General features: G+C 46.2%; 1 protein-coding gene across 2 annotated transcripts in view; it reads left to right on the top strand.

The window, feature by feature from the left end:
• Positions 1–21,381, top strand: part of SLC45A4 (solute carrier family 45 member 4) — a 96,736-nt gene that overhangs the window by 32,577 nt on the left and 42,778 nt on the right. For both annotated transcript variants that reach the window (XM_044295087.1, XM_044295088.1), the window contains exon 2: positions 15,134–15,753. In XM_044295087.1, coding sequence (XP_044151022.1) covers positions 15,516–15,753 — 238 coding nt within the window. In that variant the 5' untranslated portion in view covers positions 15,134–15,515. The remainder of the gene's footprint in view (positions 1–15,133; positions 15,754–21,381) is intronic.

Genomic DNA, 21,381 nt, shown 5'->3' with positions numbered 1-21,381 from the left:
TCGAGTGTAAAACGATTAGGCATGTTGAAATCCAACTGCCCACTGCTTATCTCTCCCGACATCTGCTATCTGACCATTTCCGACTGTTCAGGCAAGTTTAGACAGGCCATTTGTTGGGAAAGAAGTGTTCCTTCCTGACAGTCGTCTGCTCGTTCAGTGAAGCAGACCGTGGCATTTACATGCAGTGATCTCCTCCACAGTAGAAGGACAAGGATCGCCACTGTGATCTATCTTCCCCATACAGAATCATTGCTTCCTGGGGAGCAGATCGCTGTTTAGAGGGCACGATCTACTGCCCAGGAACGTTTTGATCGTTCATCGGGTGATGGGCGCCACGTTTACATGGCCAGATTATCGGGAACGATAATCTAAATGATTATTAATGTTAGGGGCCAGCCCTGGAGCCTGTCAGCAGGATATCCACTGATAAACCCAACCCGGTGCCTTGTAGGACTAGCTCAGCTGAATGAAACAAGTCAGAGGTATTACAATCTGAAGGAAAGGACTTTAAAGGGGTTCTCCGGGCTTTTTAATATTGGTGACCTACCTCAGGATAGGTCCTCAATATCAGATCGGCGGGGGTCTGACACCTGGAGTTGAACCTGCCGATCTGTTATTGATGACCTATCCTGAGGTAGGTCATCAGTATTAAAAAGCCTGGGGAACCCCTTTAAATTCATATGCAGAAGAGTAGTTTAGTGCAGACCCAAGCCCCTCTATGTGCACCCTTCCTCCTCCTGCTTCCTCTGCCAGCCCCTCCCTCTCCTTCCTGATAGGACCAGGGGAGATGACTGCAGGAATAGGACCCCTCCCTCTCATTATTGATCAAGATGAGAGGGAGGGGCTAACAAAGTGGGAGGAGCACATGTGCACAGAGGCTTGGATCCGCCCTCTGTGCACTTAACTGCTCATTTGCCTAAGTCCTTTTCTCCAGAATGAAGAAATCTGTCCCCAGGGACCTCCCTACATAGACACATGGCTGTGGTTCACCTGATTAAAACACTGTCTTTCTTTTGTTGATCTGAGGCTCCCTTCGCAAGTTATAATCCATATTTTTTTTTTTTTTATATATATTATATTATATATATTATTATATATATATGCAAATTAGGCCTTTGGTGCAATGAGCGCATCACCATTGCTCTTGTTGTACCCAAGCTCCGCTCCCTTCTGTGGTCAGAGCCTCCCTCACTGCTTTGTCAATTCCTGGCCCTGTCAGTCAACGCAGCAAGGCCGGGGCTGGCCACAAAAAAAAATTGTGGCGCTTGGGTGCAGCAAGAGCAATAGTGACGCCCTCATTGCACCAAAGGCCTAATTTTGCATATTAAGAAAATGTATCTTAACTCGAGAACGAAGCCTCGGATCAATAAAAGAAAAATGTTTGTCAGGTGAACGTCGGCTACGTGTCCATGCAGCTGGATGGTCGCTGGAGTCCTTTTTAATGCTCATTTGCATACGGATTAAAATTACTTTTTCTCCAGAATGAAGCACTGGATCGCCAAATGAGAGGTATCATTACGTTCAGCGGAGCCAGTCCTACAAGGTACTGTGGCGGGTTTATCAGTGAACTTCCTGCTGACAGGTTCCTTTAAGCCTCATCCTGCATACGGTGGCCCCTGGATTACTTACCCGGCTCATATACAAGTCATGCAAATTACTGGATGCAAAATTTGAAAAAAATGCCCTTAATGGAAATTCTATCCTGTCTGTGCGTCTGCCGCCATCTCTTGTACCTAGGGCTTGGTGTTGTGCTGAATGCAAGCATGTTGTGGTTTTCCTCTCCTTCTGACACTCCCTTTCATTCCAGTAAAAAATGATCGTTCGCTCTAGGGTTACAGTAAAATATGTCCGTTGTCTCGGTGTTGAATGGGATGAATGTTTCACACAATGCGCTCATTGCCTAGGGTGGTCTACCGTCCTTCCAGAATTCCCATGTGCTTCTTTGATATACTTTTTTCAGAGACCATAAAAAATGAACTTTCGCCACTGACTTGCTGTTAAAAAAAAATATATAAAAAAATGATTGGCGCCTGGTCAATTTACTTAGTATGGCGCCACCTGCTGTAAATTTACTTGCATAGTATGGCGTTTCCTGGTGTAAATTTTTGCACATAATATGGCGCTACTTGCTGTAAATTTATGCACATAGTATGGCGCCACCTGGTGGTGACAGTGTGTATAGCAATGTACACGTCCTTCTAATGAGTGGCGTGCTGGTCTGACGTCGCTCTCCCCACAGCCCAGTTTCTGCATCGATCCTGTGTTCCCTGCAGGGCAGCCAATAGGGTAAAGCTTTCTGCCCTGCTTGTCAGGAGAGGAGCAGAGTCTGTTCAATAGTACGGCAGCATAGCTGAGAAGACTCCTTCTGAATGGGAAGTAAGAAGGGACTATATTGTCAGCTGCCAGAGGGGGAAGGTGACTGATTCTGTCTAGAGCCCATCCCCAGATGCACCAAACGGGACACAAGAAGCAAAAAAATGAGTTTTTTTATGGTAGAATCGCAGTCCTTTTAAGGACTGTAAGCGGTTTACCGGGGTGGGCTCCCAAACGAGGAAAGCCACCCTAACATTAGCTTTTGCCAAAACAGAATTTTACTTAAAGGGGTTGTCCAGGATTGGGAAGATTGGAGTATGTGTACAACAATGCCCTAAATGTTACAATCGTGCCTGTCCTACCTTTACCCGACATTTCTAATGCCCAGTTTTCAAATCTCCAACTCTCAGCCGGAAGCGCTGTGTTTCCAAGACTCGGTGACATACCGGGTCCCTTTCTGCCGAGTGAAGCCTCTTCCGCTTCCCAGGGAGCCCGGTGACGTCACCCTCAGCCACATGAATTATTCAAAGTGCCTGGATGGGCGGTAACAAGGCGGCAACCAACCGCGCTAAGCCACGCCCATCCGGTCCGGTGACGTCACCGGGCAGGGCGCTTTATTATGAATGAAAGAGGCAGAGCACTGAATATTAATTAGGGGGCGGAGTCACGGCGGAGATGAAACCACGTGATGCCGTGCTGGGAACCACAGTGCAGTGCGGCAGGAAGGCAGGAAAAAATAAACATAGGTGTAAACAAAGCGTGGGGGGACCGTATGAGCCATATAGAAATAGTGAAAATACTTAAAAACATATGGGGGGGTATTGATTCAGCAAAAAAAATGAAATTTGATCCCGGACAACCCCTTTAAATATGGCAATAAACACAACCCCAAATGCTGGGAACATACAATCAATTTACATACACCTACCCTGCAAGCTGAGACCCTTGTGCTGCACGGCGCCCTCCGATGGATGAAGGAGAAAAGTGAAGTAATTTCCACACCTTACCTGTTATTTCCCTAAGAACACAAGAATAACTGTATGGGTGTGTGGTGCGGGCTAGCCTGCGGTGCAGCACAACAGCTTACAATCTTACACAGATCTACAGTATTCCCCCTCCCATAACTGATCCTTTAGCACGTGCCTGGGTATTTCTTCTGAGCAAAATGCCAGCCTGGCTTGAGTTTGTGGGAGTTTTATCAGCTCCCCAATGTGAAATGTCACTAAGTTATGGAGTCCTTGCAATAAACGTCGTAAAACTTGTGGCCTGACACAACAAGAGACACTAACTACAGGCCTGGTCTCAGTCTCTAGGCGCCAATACTGTGGTGAGGTGCGTGCACGATCTTACCGACCCGGGTCTGCTGGTGACTCTGAACAGAACAAATGTCTCTCCAACAAGCATGCGGTACCGCAGTGTATGTGGCTTTATTCCTCTGCTCTCATCGGCGTTCCTGGCAGCAATCTTCCTTCCTTTTGAACACGATCAGCTTCACTTAGCTGCAGCTCTGGTCACTTTCACAGTCTCACTCTAAGATGGCTGCTCTTTCCTCTCCAGGCTCTGTGTGTGTCCCCACCCCAATCATGAATATGGAGATATATGTGCAGTCTGTAGCTGTGCTTAGGAAACAGCGGCATCTTGTGGCCAAACAGCAGAATGTCAGTCCAGATTATTTAACTTCATTTATAGAGGACCTTTCATGGTTTTGAATTAATCGTACTTGTGGGGTCCCCCCGCTGATGCTTCCACCCTGCCTGATTTTTTTTTTTTTTCTTATGCCCCGCTGTGCCCCCCCTGTATTTTTTGCACTCGGTATGCTAATACTGAGCATCGGTACAGGGAGGTGGAGACGCCAGGGTTTTTTTTTTTTTTTTTTTTCCTGGCTGTGACGCTCTCCGCTGTGGATCACGGCACAGCCAGGGAGAAGGAGACTCCCATTGAAAAACCCTGGCGTCGTTTCTCCCTGTACCGATGCTCAGTATTAGCATACTGAGTGCAAAAAATACAGCGGGGCGTACAAGCAGTATTTTAAAAAATCAGGCAGGATGGCAGCATCAGCGGGGGGCGGGGGGCGGGGGGGGGGGGGGGTAGCCTGCAAGTACAGGTATTTTATCTTAATGAATTAAAAAACCCATGAAAAGTCCTCTTTAAACAAACACAATGTTCAGACAATGAGAGCTGTTTCCCCATCCCACAGGACCATGGTGAGCTCTCTGACCGCTTTGTTGTCTACATGGTGCCGTCAACGGCCGACCCTCCAATCTAACACTTATCCTCCATCCAAAGGATCTGGGGTACCCCTTTGAATAGACCCTGCTGCCGTTTTAGCAGGACTATATTGCCATGCAGGGGACCCGAAAAAGGTGAAGAATTTTACCACTGGGGTTATAAAATAAAATAAATCATTTATCCGTACCTGTGATGGCAAAGTGCAACGCAATCAATGGAAATGATTTCCCCGGCAGCTCCTTTAATGTAGAGCTCTGCTGCAAGCCCCATGTATTAATATTTTACTTATAAGATAGACTCTCTGCAATACTAGGACAGAGTGTACACATTAGATTAATACAGCCGAATTTTGTCTGCCCTGGACGATCTTTTGACGTGTATGTGGGTCGTCCCAGTTCTTCCCAAATGACAGATAAAAATTGGACTGATTGATTTTGAGAAGATGGTTCCAAAAGGCTCATTACATGCCCATGAACCAAATGGGCTCTGCTACATCTGTCTTTATCATGCTCTATAGTGAGCTGTGTTTTTGAGCCAAGCACATTCCAAGCAACAGATTGCGCCCCCCCCCCCCCCCCTCCCAAGCCATGATGCCTGACATTATTATTTAGCGGTGCCCCCATAACAAGTTCTGTTCCACTTGCTCTGATTCCGACCACGCTTGGATTTCCGTGTATTTACAGCTGGTAATTAAATCAGGGAGCTAAGCAGCTTTTGGCTAAAAATTTAGCCTGATTAATGGTCCAAGGAGATTTAAAATTCTTCTGCGCTTGTGCCCTGCTAATAAATTTAATATTTTGTGGTCGTTCACGACTGACTGTGGTCCTATTTGTTCCACCTAATCAAGGGGTTATTCGTAAAACGTTAAGAACCGTGACAAACATTGAAATCCTCAAGGTGCGATCTGTGGGGGGTCGGCCTCAGAGACCTCAGCCAATCGGCAAAACGTAGGGCGGCGGCTCCTTACGCTGGGTTCACACCTGAGCGTACTGGATGGAGCGTTCTGTATGCGTGATTGTACGGGCATCTCACATACACGGCTCCTGTGCAAGCTAACGCCCATTGACGCGCGTTCCCGGAAGTCTATGTACGGGAAGGCGCGACAAAACGCCCCAAAGTGGCTCCTGTACTTCTTGGGGCGTTGGGCGTTTTACAGCGCGATCGTACGCGCTGTAAAACGCTCAGGTGAGAACCATGCCCATAGGGAATCATTGGTTCTTGCCTGTTGAGCGTTTTACAGCGCGTAGGAACGCGCTGTAAAACGCTCAGGTGTGAACCCAGACTTAAATGCAGCACCCCATGTACCAACTATCATCCATACTATTGGGTCTAGTATTGAAGCTTGACCCTAGCCCTCTTTGTCCTGCTCATTGGTTTAGATCTCTGTGGTAGGACCGCCCATGGGGAGCCCTCTGTTCTCTCTGTATGTAAAAACAAATTACCTCTGCCCTTTTCTGGTAGCATGAGTATCCTCAGGGTAGGTCATCAATATCAGATCGGTGGGGGGAGATTCCTGGTACTCCCATCGATCAGCTGTTTGAAGAGGCCACTGCACTCACTGGAACTCAGGTGAGCGCTGCAGTCTATTCACAGCTTATCGAGCACAGCGCCATACATTCGCTTCAATGGGACTGAGCTTCCCCTAGGCCATGGGACCATTGTATGGCGACATCACTGGCCTAGGAAGAGGACAAATGGCACAGAGTGCAGCAGCCTCTTTGAATAACGGCGGGGTCCCACTCCCGGGAGGATTGGCCATCACTTTCAAATTCCTGGATAACCCCTTTTAAGATGATGAAAAGGTAAGGGGAGGCTACCACAGTTTTGAGGCTCTACAAAATGCCCCTTTCTCTGGAGGGCCCAACACTCCCTTGTAGGACATGGACACTACAGAACTCTTTATTTTTCTTGCCCTCCTGAGTTTCTTCAGCCTATTCCCTCAGGATATTCCCTGATCTAAGGGAAAGTCCTAGAATTGTCTGACACCACCATCTAAGTGTCAGAACTGGCCAGGAAACCTCTACGCGGATGGGAAAATTGAAGTTGGACTGGAGCAGAGCTTTAGAGTAGGACTCTACGATCACTTCATTGTGATGCGACATAGCATCTACTGATGGTCACGTTGCTTCGAGAGACAAGAACACAACCCCAGCATGACGGTCACCAAAAATATCTACCGGGGGATCTTTGGTTGCACGTGACTGCCAAGCCAGATGGCTAGCTTCCCTGTTAATGTTAAAAGGTTGGATAATGTCTCAAAGGGAGACCCTTCTGAAAGGTGGCACTAGCGAGACTGTTCTTTCTCTAGGAGATACCTCTTTGCATATTTTCATGGAGCATTATCACAAAGTCTTCATACACATTTGGTCTCCTTAATAGAGTACCACTCCTAAGCTTCAGTACACTAGAAAACCTGCAGCTATCTACCATGGAGAACCTATCCAAAGTGGAATTGGCAATCTTCTGAGTGTCAACAGATGTCAGTGTAGATTAGGATGAGGCTACCAGATTTTATTGTGCCTAGTCCTTTTTGTTATCTTTGATAAGCCTCATTACTTTCTTGTATAGATGGCTTAAGAGCCACCTAGATCTTGGTTGCTAGATCCAGCCATATTTACGACTGAACGTTCAGAATTGCTTGGTAGAAAGGGTCTACTGTATGCATCGTGAAGGACATATGATCCCTACAGACACCCCCATACTTACCATTTTGGAGGACATGTAATATTCCCCACCACCACCCACGCTTTACCGTTACAAAGGTGGCTCTTCCTATGTTGAGAGGAGAACCTGGCCATGGCATTTCACTGTCATCTTGGAACTGAATAGAGTTTCTTAATGTGCTGAAATGTCAAGTAACTTGAAGAGCGCTCGCTGATAACTGCCCTCCATTCTCATGAAATGCCAAGAGCGGCCAATGTCATTCAAGGGCGAGCACTTAACCTTTGCAGCATTGTTTTGTGAAGACAGTAGGAGCATAGACCTGACAAAACAATGCGGGGTCAGGACTGTCACACGGACTGGTAAAATCGCCATTATAAAAGGTGGCACTAAGACGTAGCCGGTATTTCGGCTTTCGTTCGGCCGCACTCCTGTCTCTCGGCATGAGGAGATGCAGCATGACGATGGCATGGGTAAGCCAGATGTCTCATTACTCGGTGTCGGTGTCTGTTTTGTATGTTGTCCAGGTCATATGAAGGACTATAATTGGTTATTTGGCCAACAGATATTCTTTCTGACTCCCTCCATAAACACTTGGCTTGGCCGGACATGCATGTCTTCTCAATTGGGAAAAGGGAAAATCTGCTGCTGTACCCCTCTGGGGTTACCTCTGTGAAATGGGATTGGGCATGTTGAAAACAAACTATTCGATCCTTCATTGCCCTGGCATCTGCCATTGGGAGAAAATCTGGTCAACCCCATAAACTTAAGATGGTCAGAAAGTCCTACCAAAATCGACTGATGTTCATGGGCACCTTTTTTAAGGGGGTTGTTCCATCCTAAGAACCGATCAGATGATAAGCATCTGATCAGTGGAGGGTCTGATTACTGGGGACCCCCCCCCCCCCCCCCCCAAATCGTGAAGCAGTGGTCGGGCAAGCCTTCCAGCAGTCGGACCTTCACCTCTATTTTGAATATGGGAGAAGTAGTTTATCGTAGGTCAACACCTTTTTAAGGTATGTTCTCTGCAATGTTCACCTTGCAATTTCTTCTGCTCCGTTCACATCCCATGAGGCTGTAGCCCTTACACCAGCTTTACCAAGGCATTAAATGCAGGATCGGCCAGTAAAATTTGGAAATCCCAACTTGTAGCCAAAGCCTCGAGAGGAACTTGGGTTCCTGTTTTATATAGGGTCACACGTAAGTGTAATCAATTTGCTGAGGATTTCTGCCCCATAAGGGGACATGGCTATTGTGACATGCGATGGGGGAGCGGAAAATCTTGCAAATCTAAGCCCAGCAGATCCGATTGGGATGTTTTTAGTGTGGGAACAGATGCATGTAGGGATCTGCATTGGTCAGACTGTCCAAAGTTCAGGAATTCATTGGTTCCATTTGTGCAAATCTTCCCCTGCTGCAAATTACTGTGCAATGTCGATGAATGGGGTTTTACAAAACCCCTCTGACACATAGTAACAAAAATTTGCACCGACTTTAGGGCATGCAATGAATTTTCAAACCCACGGTGTGGTTGCAGATTTTCACCAGATTTTATTCCCAGCGGTTTCCCCTTTGCAATGCAAAGTACATAACACTTCCTGCGGCTTTTCCCCCCTCAAAGGGGTTCTCCGGAAATTAGTTTTTAGTGCCCGCAGTCTGCCTTTCGAAACGGAAGATTTATACTTACCGGCTCCCCAATGCTGTCTCCACTGCGTTTACATCCAGTGCTGCATGGGCATGTTCACATGCAACACATCCCTGCTGAAGCCAGCCATTGGCTGCAGTGGAGCATGTAACTATGCCCATGCTGCACCAAGGGTCGACACTGCAGGGACTGGAGCATGAGCACAGCTGAGAACTGGAGCAATGGGGAGCAGGTAAGTATGAGTCTTCTGTTTTCAGCCAGGTAGGCCCAGATCAACCCTGTGGACTGGTATGCTTGGTTTGATGAGGTTGATCCTGATGATGGGTGCTCTTTAAAACACTCCTGCAGTCATTCATGTTGGCTCTGGGGTGATGCAGACTAAAAATACATAAAATGCTAAAATCTGCAGCTATATTAATCAGACTTTGCAACCCAGGCCCCTTTATCCAGTTGCTCTATGCTCAGGGGGCTGAACGTGGTGCAGGCCGGGGCAGAGTATTAGGCTTGCGCCTCGTTACTGCCTGGAATACACAGTAAAGCTGCAATTACGTGGGAGAACTCCGCCTGACTCGGGAACACATTGTGCCAGATATTGCGGCTCTCCAGCCAACGCGGCTATTATCTGTGCAGCGATGACATCTCAGCAATCACTTAGTGCAGATCTCGGCTGTAAGTATCTACTACAGTCAGAACCAAGGCAGCTTTAACTCTTCTGTGACTGACACAGGCGTATTTCGGAGCAAGGATCCAGTCGCAGGACTATTTCTGCTTTCGCGGATCCGCAAAACAGGGCTACCAGCTGTGTACGTTACGCATTTTGCAGATGGGATTGTTCTTCCCTATAATAGATATGCCTGTTCTTGTGCACAAAAATAAGACGCATTCTATTATTTTTTCGGGGACTGAACGAACAGGGTCCGCATCTGATCCGCAAAATTGTAGAACGGATGCAGACAGAAAAATACGGTCATATGATTGGGCTCCAATTATTGTACCGCAGGCAACTTGTATTACTTTAAAGGGGGTCCAATGTAATAAAAATAAAGTGCACCTTCTAATAGACATTCCCCACAAGAGCTCTGCTTGCTGCCAGTGAATGAGAGCATTCTTGCTTACATCTAAGACTAACTCGAGGCTCCTGGGCTCCAGTGCAAAATTTTTAATCCTAAACCCTTACAGGCTCTGTATACCTTCGGGGGGGCTGGCATTTTATAATTTACTCATTTTGGGGAAAAAAATTGGTCTTTATTAAAAAAAAATTCAATTGTTTCTGAGATAAAAGGGTTAAAAAATCAGTCTATTTGTAAGTTGTGACTGTTTTCTTTGAATCCCCACTTGGCTCCCGTAGCGCTCTGACCTCCTAAATACTCATCATGGCTCCGTTCTTATCAGACTGATGTGCCGTCAGATGACTGGATTCAAAGAAAACAAAGTCACGGCTTGCAAACAAACTGAGTTATTTTTATTTTTTATTTTTTTTAACCCTTGTTACACAGAAGTGGCTGAACACTTTTTTATAAAGACTGATTGATTTGAAAACTTTTTTTTTTAACCCAAAATGAGTAAATATCCAAGCATAAAAAAAAAAATGCCCCTTAAGGTGGTGGGTATGAACTGTGGGGTCCCATTTTACAGTAAACCCCCGCCTAATGGTTTGGTGCAGGGGTGCGGAGTGAGGTCGCGGGGATTGGCAGCTGCGATTCTCATAATAAAAAAAAAAAGACAATAGAGGAAGTTGTTGATTTCAGGGCTTGTGCTATGAGAGTAACATCCTAATCTTCCTCTGACCTCTCAGTCATCAAGGCTCCCAGAGAAGAAGCTGAAGACATTGTTCATGTTTACTAGATGACCCCGGTGTCATCCGACCCACGTCTCATTATAATCTACGCCTTATGTGTGTGTGACATTTATTTATGCTCCAAAATTTTACGTATTGTATTGGTGCAGTTCTTGTCAGATCAAGGTGTAGGGGGGACCTATAAATAAATGTACCCCTGGGTCTACATGTCCAATGTTCCAATCCCTCCTAAAGGGTAACTCTTACAGGATTTAGGCCTCCTGCACACGTATGTTACGTTTCGTGTATTTGCGGTCCCCAATGCACGGAGAACGTTCGTGCCGCCTCCAGGACTGATCCAGACCCATTCAACTTGAATGGGTCCGTGATCCGCCCGTTCCACAAAAAAGATAGAGCAAGTTCTATCTTTTTGCGGAACGGATGTACGGAACGGAACACCACAGAAGCAATCCGTACTGCTTCTGTAGGATTCTGTTACGGATTTGCAGACCCATTCAAGTGAATAGGTCTGCAATACGGCAACTGGACCGTTTGTGTGCAGGAGGCCTTAGTCACATAGATAGATTTTTTTCCATGTGCGTATTAAAGAGGACCTGTCGCCAAAAAATGCAGTGCAATCTAAAAGCGCCAAATTATAGAGCAGGAGGAGCTGAGCTGACTTGTGTATGGTGTGTGGGAAAAGATTCAGTAAAGTTTGATTTTTACATTTACATCTGCAGCCCTGTGAAGTGCTATCTGTACAGGGAGGAGCTGTAATCAGTGACTATCTCTGGATACACACAGTGCTATCAGTCCCTGATAACCCCTCCCTTCTGTACCGATAGCTGTTCACAGAGGTAGAAGGAAAAAGCTGAGATATAAATGTATGAATTACATGTTTTACTGAATCTTTTCCCACAAAAATATACATCAGTCTGCTCAGCTCCTCCTGCTCTAAGATGGTGCTATCAGATTGCATTGCACTTTTTGGGGACTGGTCCTCTTTAAAGAGCTGCCTCCTATATACAAGGATTTTATTTTATGCACTTATATAGCGCTGCTATATTCTGCAGCGTTTTACAGACATTAGCATCAAGATATCCCCAATGGGGCTCACAATCTAAGGTCCCTATCAGTCTGTCTTTGGAGATACGTATTATAATACTGTTATGTACAAGAATATAACTACTATAATACTGCTCCTATGTACAAGAATATAATCCTGCCTCCTATGTACAAGAATATAACTACTATAATACTGCCTCCTATGTACAGGAATATAACTACTATAATACTGCCTCCTATGTACAGGAATATAACTACTATAATACTGCTCCTATGTACAAGAATATAACTACTATAATACTGCTCCTATGTACAAGAATATAACTACTATAATACTGCCTCCTATGTACAAGAATATAACTACTATAATACTGCCTCCTATGTACAAGAATATAATACTGCCTCCTATGTACAGGAATATAACTACTATAATACTGCTCCTATGTACAAGAATATAACTACTATAATACTGCTCCTATGTACAAGAATATAACTGCTGTAATACAGCCTCCTATGTACAAGAATATAACTACTATAATACTGCTCCTATGTACAAGAATATAATCCTGCCTCCTATGTACAAGAATATAACTACTATAATACTGCCTCCTATGTACAGGAATATAACTACTATAATACTGCCTCCTATGTACAGGAATATAACTACTATAATACTGCTCCTATGTACAAGAATATAACTACTATAATACTGCTCCTATGTACAAGAATATAACTACTATAATACTGCCTCCTATGTACAAGAACATAATGGCTCAAACATGAAATCAGTATTATAGCAGATGGATCCAATGATGAAAAAATATGCATTTGACGGTAAAAATATCTATAGATCACTGGAATTGTTCTTTATTGTATACTACGGTAGATGTGATTTGTATGACATGGAACATAGAAACATAGAATGTGTCGGCAGATAAGAACCATTTGGCCCATCTAGACTGCCCAATATACTAAATACTATGGATAGCCCCTGGCTCTGCTACCATTCAGACAGACTAAGGCTACTTTCACACTAGCGGCAGGACGAATCCGACAGTCTGTTCACCCTGTCGGATCCGTCCTTCCGCTATTTTCCTGTGTCGCCGCTCCGTCCTCATTGACTATAATGGGGAAGGGGGTGGAGCTCCGGTACAGCAGTGCACGGCGAGAGGCCGTCGGACTAAAAAGTCGGCCATGCAGTACTTTTTAGTCCGGCTGCCTTTCGCCGTGCTGTGTCGGAGCTCTGCCCCCGTCCCCATTATAGGGGGATGGCAAAATAGCGGCAGGACGGATCCGACAGGGTGAACAGCCTGTCTGATCCGTCCTGCTGCTAGTGTGAAAGTAGCCTTAGAATTTCACCCCCTAAGCCTTACTGCCCCCATTAGTGTTTTTAGTGTTAGTGAGTAGTTTTTGTCTGATAAATCCTTCTGTCTGCAATGGGTCGTCTATGAATACCAGGCTTGACTTTCTCGCCCTTCCTACAATAACTGATACAATGATTCTCCGCTTCCTGAGCACACGGACTTGGGAAAGAACAAGGCGGGCAGAATGTAGTCAGCGGTGAGTCAGTCGCTCTTGCCGAGAAAAATCATGAAGTGACTTCAATAAAGTCCCAGTGGAGAACAGAGATTTCTATTCTGGGAGAGTTTGGCTCCATACGTCAGAGCGCTGTTATCAGGAAACTGAGATAACTCTGCCACTTTCTGCCCCTCGACAGGACAGTGGTGACGTCACAAGGATGGAGGCTTGTCACTTTGGGAAAAGGAAACCACGAGCAATAATTTAAAGCTGGTAGTCATTATAGCTGCGGCTTTTGGGTCGGGATACATCTCATGACCAGAGATCGTGGTGCAGATCTGGATTTTTAATGACTATCGGGTTGCCACTGCCCGCGGTAAACTTGACTCTATTCACTTTCATTATGTTGTGCTTCGTCGTTACCTCATAGCTTCATCCAACGCTCTAAGTGATTTTGAAGACCTTTAGTTGAGTTTGGGCCATGGTGTCTTGGACAACCCTGCCCAAAAAGGTATCCATTGAAATGTACGATTAGATCTGGTGGTGGTGTCAAAGATCCAAAAATATTATCCATCCTTTGGAAGGGAGTTGCAGATTGGTTAATCATTGGGCAGGAAATATAAACCATGCCAGATGTAGGCAAGATGAGGGAAGCCTCGCCAACTATCGTGACCAAGGTTGGCACCTTTTCTTGTCGTAATTTTGGTACTGCTGTTGTGGGGGTTCTAAGCCAGCCACACACAAGGTTTCTGTGGAAGTGGCCAACCATCTTATAATGATGGGAGCCTTCCATGTCTCCAGCATCAGATGTCTGAAAGGAAGGATAGATCCACCATGATGAATTTCTCAGTATATTATAGTGGGGTCGGGAGAAACTGCTAATGGCGTCTTATATATGGCTCTCTTTAGTTCAGAAAATAGAGTTGAAACTTGTTGGAGGAAGGAAAGCATGTCAAATTTCTAAATGCCCCATTCTTTGTTTGGGTGGTAAGCCTCAGATGCCTCTTTCTACTGAAATTCTACATGCTCTTTGTTTATGATGAGGCTGAGAGGAACAGCTGGCAACAGCTATATCATGTGTTTGGCCGGTTTAGTCCAAAAATTTATGGAAGCTTTTTTTCTGATGGTAGGTTTCAAAGAAGAAGGCATGTTGAATTTCCACATGCCCCATTCTTTGTTGCCAGGCCACTCAATGTTTTTGGTGGGGCTGGGAAGAAGATCTGTTGGCTGTCGGCGGCCATATCATGTGTGTGGCTGGTTTAGTCCAAAAAATAATGGAAGTCTTCTCCAATGACTGTAGGTAGCAGTGAGCAAATAAGGCATGTTGAATTTCTCCTGCTCCCATTCTTTATTGGCAAGCATGTATACCTCTCTCCATGTTTGTGGTGGGGCTGGGAGAAATGGTTGTAGACAGCTATATCATGTATATGGCCTTCTTCGACAATGATGGGCATCACAGAGGAATGAAGGCATGTTGAATTTCTACTGCTCCATTCTTGGTTGCCAAGCCACTTGTACCCTTCTCCTTGTTTGTTGTGAGGCTAGGAGGGATAGTATCTGCTGTCGACAGGTAAATCATTTATGGCTGGTGTAGTCCAAAAACTTTAAAATGTGTAAATCAGGATATAAGTAAAGTTAGATCTGTGCATGGGATGAACAACTTGCTCCCACAAAGGTCATCTTATCGTTTATCTGCCAGCTTCCCCTCAAAGAATGTTCCTTTTATCGTAAAAATTTTGGTTTTGTATTTTTATTCTCCAGCCGCGATCATAGGATGTCTTTTGTTTTCTTTCTTTGCCTGTTTTTGTTATGTACCTCGATAGTTCCACGTCCCTCTCGCCAGCTGGCCAGGACTTCTCGCCGGCACAACACCCTCTCTCCACTCCGTCCTCTAATATGGTGCCTGTTTTTGCTTTTTTTTTCAGATTTATCAGCCGCTCGATGGGGATTAACAGTGCATCACCTGTGTGTGTCGCCTTCCCAGCCTGCCACCGCCTGACCAAGAATTTTACCACTTCTTCTATAGAAATTATGAAACTGGTATTAACTGAATGGCAATTATGGATTTTTAACTCTAATTCACAGTAAACCACTAAGCCATATGATTGAATTAGCACCAAATCCCGTTCTCTCCTGCGCACCCTCACAAAGCTGCGGAGGCCCCTGCACTGCGGAGTCAAAAGTATTACTTGCACGAGGAACGTGTGGAAAGCTGAACAAAGAAGAAGTCTTTATTTATCTTTGCAGATATATAGTATTAATATTTATATAGAGCCTCTAAGAATATATAGATCTATTTTTGTGGTGATGAAGATGGCCCCTCAGAGCGCCGAATCGGAATCTATGCAAGTCCAGGACCCCACCCTGGCCAAGCTGAAGAAGGACGAGCCCAAAGAGACCGAGAGTCGGGATGAGACCATTAGCGAGGTCTCTATTGACCGTATCCCGACCCGCCTCTGGGTCATGCATGGCGCGGTGATGTTTGGTAGAGAGTTTTGCTACGCTATGGAGACTGCACTGGTGACACCGGTTCTGTTGCAGATTGGTAAGTGTGTGTGTGCATCTTGTATGGATTTAAAGGGATATTCCACAAAATGCCCTTTCTTTGGCAGAGTGTATTTAAATAAATGTTTTTAGCCTTTATGATGTTTCTCCATTTAATCCAGAGCATTTTGTGATCTGATGGCCATTTTGTAATTATTTATTATAATATAAATTTTTTTTATTTTTTGTGCAGGGGTATTTTATTCTTATGGCTGACAGTGGGTCAAAAATAAGACTCCATTTGCCCTCTAAGATCTTCTGCCGTTCTGATGCACCTCGGCCACATCTGCTCTCCTACTTCATGGTCGCAGCCCGACACACAGAAAATGGCTACAGATAGGACCTTTAGCCAATCACAGGCTGCAACCTAGACCCGTGATTGGATTAGGGGCTTTGGTTCTTTCCCTCATGCTGGTCGGGACCAGGAAGCGGGGACAGAAGCGGAAGTGGTGGAGGATCCGTGAGAGCAAGTGTAACTTTTTTTTTTTTCTTCTTTTTTTTTAACCCACTGTGAGCCACATATAAAAAGTAATACCATCTGACCTGCCCTTTAAATGTGTTTTTATTTTAGAAGAAAATGCCCTTAAAATATCTTGTATTTTTAAGGGGTTTATTAAAGGGGTCATTCAGTTTATAAAATACACTTTCTTGCACCCCTTTGGGGAGTTCAGGGTTATTAAAGAGGGAGAGGGGGGGTGGGGAAATCCTCTCCCTGAGTGGTTACAAAGAGCGTCTCTCGCTCTGGAGGACCTGTCCTATATTGTACGGAAAGCCCATTGATGTGTCTGGACACTGTGTAATGCTTCATTTGCCCTGTGGTGGCGCTGCTGGAAATGGTAACACGTAATGCATCTGTACACGCGCCTTTGCCGACTCATGGGGCTCCACCCCATTCATGTTGCGTATAGTTGTGCGCTGCTCTGTAACAGCCGTGAAAGCGGCAAAGAAATCCCTGGCGATCAGTGGGATCTGAAGGATCAGACCCCCACCAGTATCGGCGCCATCCTTCCTCTTTACCCGTCTTGGTGCTGCTGGGGCCCCCACTACAGATTACAGCCGACTACAAGGTGTCCTGGGAGGACAAGTGTCTTCCACTTATTGACACTACTAGCAAACCATGTCCAAAGCAGAGATTGGCCAACTCTTGAAGTCCTCAGCCTGGCACCTTACTCTATATTCTAGGGTTCAGCTTCCAGTAGAACGATCTTGAAGGTGAGCTGGATTAGCGGTGATGACACGGGGCTCTAGGGTCACCTTAAGGGCCAGATCAATATCTGTAGAGGTTCGTACAGTCATCAGATGTAGGAAAAATGACCTACGCGAGGCGTGTCTGACGACATGCATGCTGACTGTTTCCAGTAACATCAGCAATCATTTTTAATACAGTTCCACCTCCCCAGTCCCCGTTTCCTAAGGGGATGTCGCCCATCTTTGCTCAGGTTCTGAATAGCAAGTAAATCTTTGCTGTGGAAAAATCTGGAGACTTTAGGCATGGCGATGGCTGCCATTAGACAGGCTGTTGCCAGATATCATCTTGCCATCTAGGTTCTCCTCTATCTTACGAGGACCTATAGTTCACGCTATCCTGAGCTTTTCAGTTCATGAATAGAATACCAGAACTACAGTGAAGACTGACACTGGTTTAGAGCAGCAGGAGGTTGGGAGCACTGGGGATTGTCACAGGGGATATATATATAGCATTCTGGGCTGTTGGGGTCCATTCACACGTCCGTAGTGCATTCCGGATCTGCAATACACCCGGCCAGCACCCCCATAGAAATGCCTATTCTTGTCCGCCATTGCTGGATAAGAATAGGACATGCTCAAATTTTTTTTCCGGAGCCGCGGAGTGGAAGATCGGGGCAGCGCTCCGGAATTGCGGATGCGGAGAGCACATAGTCCCCATAGAGAATGAATGGGTCCGCCCCCGTTCCGCACAGGTGCGGCCAAGACTTGCAGACGTGTGAATGGAGCCTTATACAGCTGATTTGTGCACTTAGGATAGCTGGGAATGAGGTGAAATGCAGAATTTTTAAAGGGGTTTTCCAGGATTTTGATACTGATGAGCCATCCTCAGGATAGGTAATCAGTATCAGGTGGATGGGGTACGATACCCGGGACCCCCACCAATCAGCTGTTTGAGAAGGCACCGACGCTCCTGTGAGCGCCATGGCCTTCTCCATTCTCACCAAGCACAGCGCCATGCTCAGTATAGTGGCTGTGCTTGGTATTGCGCTCAGCCCTATTGAATGGGGATGGGCGCGATACCAAGTAAAGCCACTATACACTGTACGGCGCTGTGCTTGGTGAGCTGCCCTATGAATCGGTGCCTTCTCAAACAGCTGATCAGCGGGATTCCCGGGTGCCAGACCCCCACCAATCTTTTAATGTGGAAATGCTATTTATTTGCAGCTTTGCCCCTAGGGCAGAGATCGGCAACGTCCAGCGCTCCAGCTGTTCTGGAACTACAACTCCCATAATCCTCCTTTTTACTTCTGTGGGAAGTCTAAGCAAGTGTGCATGCTGGGAGTTGCAGTTTCACAGCAGCTGGAGGTTGTTGACCCCTGCCCTAGGGTGCGTGCTTTCCTCTGCCCTTTGGTGCCCGTCCACTTCTCCTGAGCGGTGCCAGTCGGCGCTGGCACCATAGACCAGTTCAATAACCCTGGTTATCTGCCCTGCCGAGGTCACAAAGCCGGTCCTGCCGCTGTATTAGGAAATCCTCCTGTTACGACGCCCGCCCTCCTGGCAGCGCTGCCACCTTCTAAGTTAATAAGTTGCTACAATTATCCGGTGTGGAAAATGCTGGAGGGAAACGCGTCAGGTCGGAGTAACTTTCCAAAGGGAGACCCGATACCCTGTGTACTGGCATCTGAGATGTGATACCTCATTACAGCGCAGGACAAGGGGGTGTGCGGAGGGGATTCGTGTGTACCAGTCCTCGCAGCCTCCGCCCCGCTGACATTTCTGAAGCTACTGCCATGACCAGAAATTGACAGGGGAAGGGGTAAAGCAACATCAATGGTATGAAATAGAAGATTTGCATTTTGCATTCTTCTCCAGTCACAGCCAGAGCTGCATTTTGAACGTTTAGTGGGGTGGAGGGGAGACGGCAGAGCAGGCAGTCTGTGTAGTCACTGAAGAATTGGACTACTTCCATAGGGAGGGTAATTCTGCTGACAATGTTTTATTAGGCCTGAGCCACGGAATGTACCAGGGATCAAGGGGTGTGACAGAGTCTGGCTGGCGTTCACAAATCCTTCAGCTTTGTATGTGAACAGAGAAGATGGCTTGTAACAAGTTAGATTTCCTATAATGCTCTGCTAGTGGTGATTGATGCCAGACATTTATGTGTTAACACCAATATTTAAATGGAAAGGTTCCCTAAAAGAATTTGGCATTGTGCAATCTGATATAATGGATGTACATAGTGAGTGCAGCTCTGGAGTAGAATACAGGATGTAACTCAGGATCAGTACAGGATAAGTAATGTAATGTATGTACACAGTGACTGCACCAGCAGAATAGTGAGTACAGCTCTGGAGTATAATACAGGATGTAACTCAGGATCACTACAGGATAAGTAATGTATGTACACAGTGACTGCACCAGCAGAATAGTGAGTGCAGCTCTGGAGTATAATACAGGATGTAACTCAGGATCAGTACAGGATAAGTAATGTAATGTATGTACACAGTGACTGCACCAGCAGAATAGTGAGTACAGCTCTGGAGTATAATACAGGATGTAACTCAGGATCACTGCAGGATAAGTAATGTATGTACACAGTGACTGCACCAGCAGAATAGTGAGTGCAGCTCTGGTGGATAATATAGGATGTAACTCAGGATCAGTACAGGATAAGTAATGTAATGTATGTACACAGTGACTCCACCAGCAGAATAGTGAGTGCAGCTCTGCAGTATAATACAGGATGTAACTCAGGATCACTACAGGATAAGTAATGTAATGTATGTACACAGTGACTGCACCAGCAGAATAGTGAGTGCAGCTCTGGAGTATAATACAGGATGTAAAGCCTCTTTCACACTTGCGTTGTCCGGATCCGGCGTATACTCGACTTGCCGGAATTACACGCCGGATCCGGAAAAAACGCAAGTTAACTGAAAGCATTTGAAGACGGATCCGTCTTCAAAATGCGTTCAGTGTTACTATGGCAGCCAGGACGCTATTAAAGTCCTGGTTGCCATAGTAGGAGCGGGGAGCGGGGGAGCGGTATACTTACAGTCCGTGCGGCTCCCGGGGCGCTCCAGAATGACATCGGAGCGCCCCATGCGCATGGATGACGTGCCATGCGATCACGTGATCCATGCGCTTGGGGCGCCCCTGACGTCACTCTGGAGCGCCCCGGGAGCCGCACGGACTGTAAGTATACCGCTCCTCACTACACTTTACCATGGCTGCCAGGACTTTAGCGTCCCGGCAGCCATGGTAACCATTCAGAAAAAGCTAAACGTCGGATCCGGCAATGCGCCGAAACGACGTTTAGCTTAAGGCCGGATCCGGATCAATGCCTTTCAATGGCCATTCATTCCGGATCCGGCCTTGCGGCAAGTCTTCAGGATTTTTGGCCAGAGCAAAAAGCGCAGCATGCTGCGCTATTTGCTGCGGCCAAAAAACGTTCCGGTCCGGAACTGAAGACATCCTGATGCATCCTGAACGGATTTCACTCCATTCAGAATGCATTAGGATAAAACTGATCAGGATTCTTCCGGCATAGAGCCCCGACGACGGAACTCTATGCCGGAAGAAAAGAACGCAGGTGTGAAAGAGCCCTAACTCAGGATCAGTAATGTGTGTACACAGTTACTCCACCAGCAGAACAGTGAGTGCAGCTCTGGAGTATAATCTATAATGTGTATAATGATGGACACCTTTGTCCCGACTGTTCCTCGCCATACTTCCTTATGACTTGTGCCCACACATTGCGGCAGCCTCTAGTCATTAGATTAGGACAAGGGCCCGCATTTTAGTGCCTATTATGATCTGGCACGTTGGGTGTTGCAATGGTAGATTTGTGTAATCCAAACTACAATGAGTCAGGGTAGCGTTGTCCGAGGCGTGGAATTTTCCACTGCAGCTTGTTCTCTTATCAGGTGCCTGGAGTTCCTTTCGACAAGAACACATTTCTGTTAGAAGCCCTGAACCAGGAGGAGGCGTGTGAACGCGGCACACAATGATACATAATAAGTTGGCCGTGTCCTTGTGTTCCACCCAGCACCGGGCGTGTTACAGAGGCGGCCGCTAGTGCTTTAAATGCTTCTCTGTGATCTTCTGTGGTTGGGACATATATTGGAAGTTTGTTAAAAAAAAAAATAATTTTTTTTTCTTCATAATACTGGAACAAGGAGACACCCTGGGAATCTTCTTCTGACAGTCTAGCGGAAACCTGCGCATGCGCAGAACAGCCGCTGTATATCTTGCTGTACTGTGCATGCCCTGATGGTACATCTGAACGGTGTATGCCCAAGAATTGGGGCAGGCGGCTGGGGATACAGGGGTGGCTATGAAGGTGTTGGGGGGTCCAGACTGTGAGACTCCGCCCAGTTGACTGTTTAAAGTCCGTCTGTCAGCAGATTTGTCCCTATGACACTGGCTGACCTGTTACATG

This window comes from Bufo gargarizans, chromosome 5, assembly GCF_014858855.1.
Source record: "Bufo gargarizans isolate SCDJY-AF-19 chromosome 5, ASM1485885v1, whole genome shotgun sequence".
Classification (NCBI taxonomy): Eukaryota; Metazoa; Chordata; class Amphibia; order Anura; family Bufonidae; genus Bufo; species Bufo gargarizans.
This window is presented reverse-complemented; position numbering and strand designations above follow the sequence as displayed.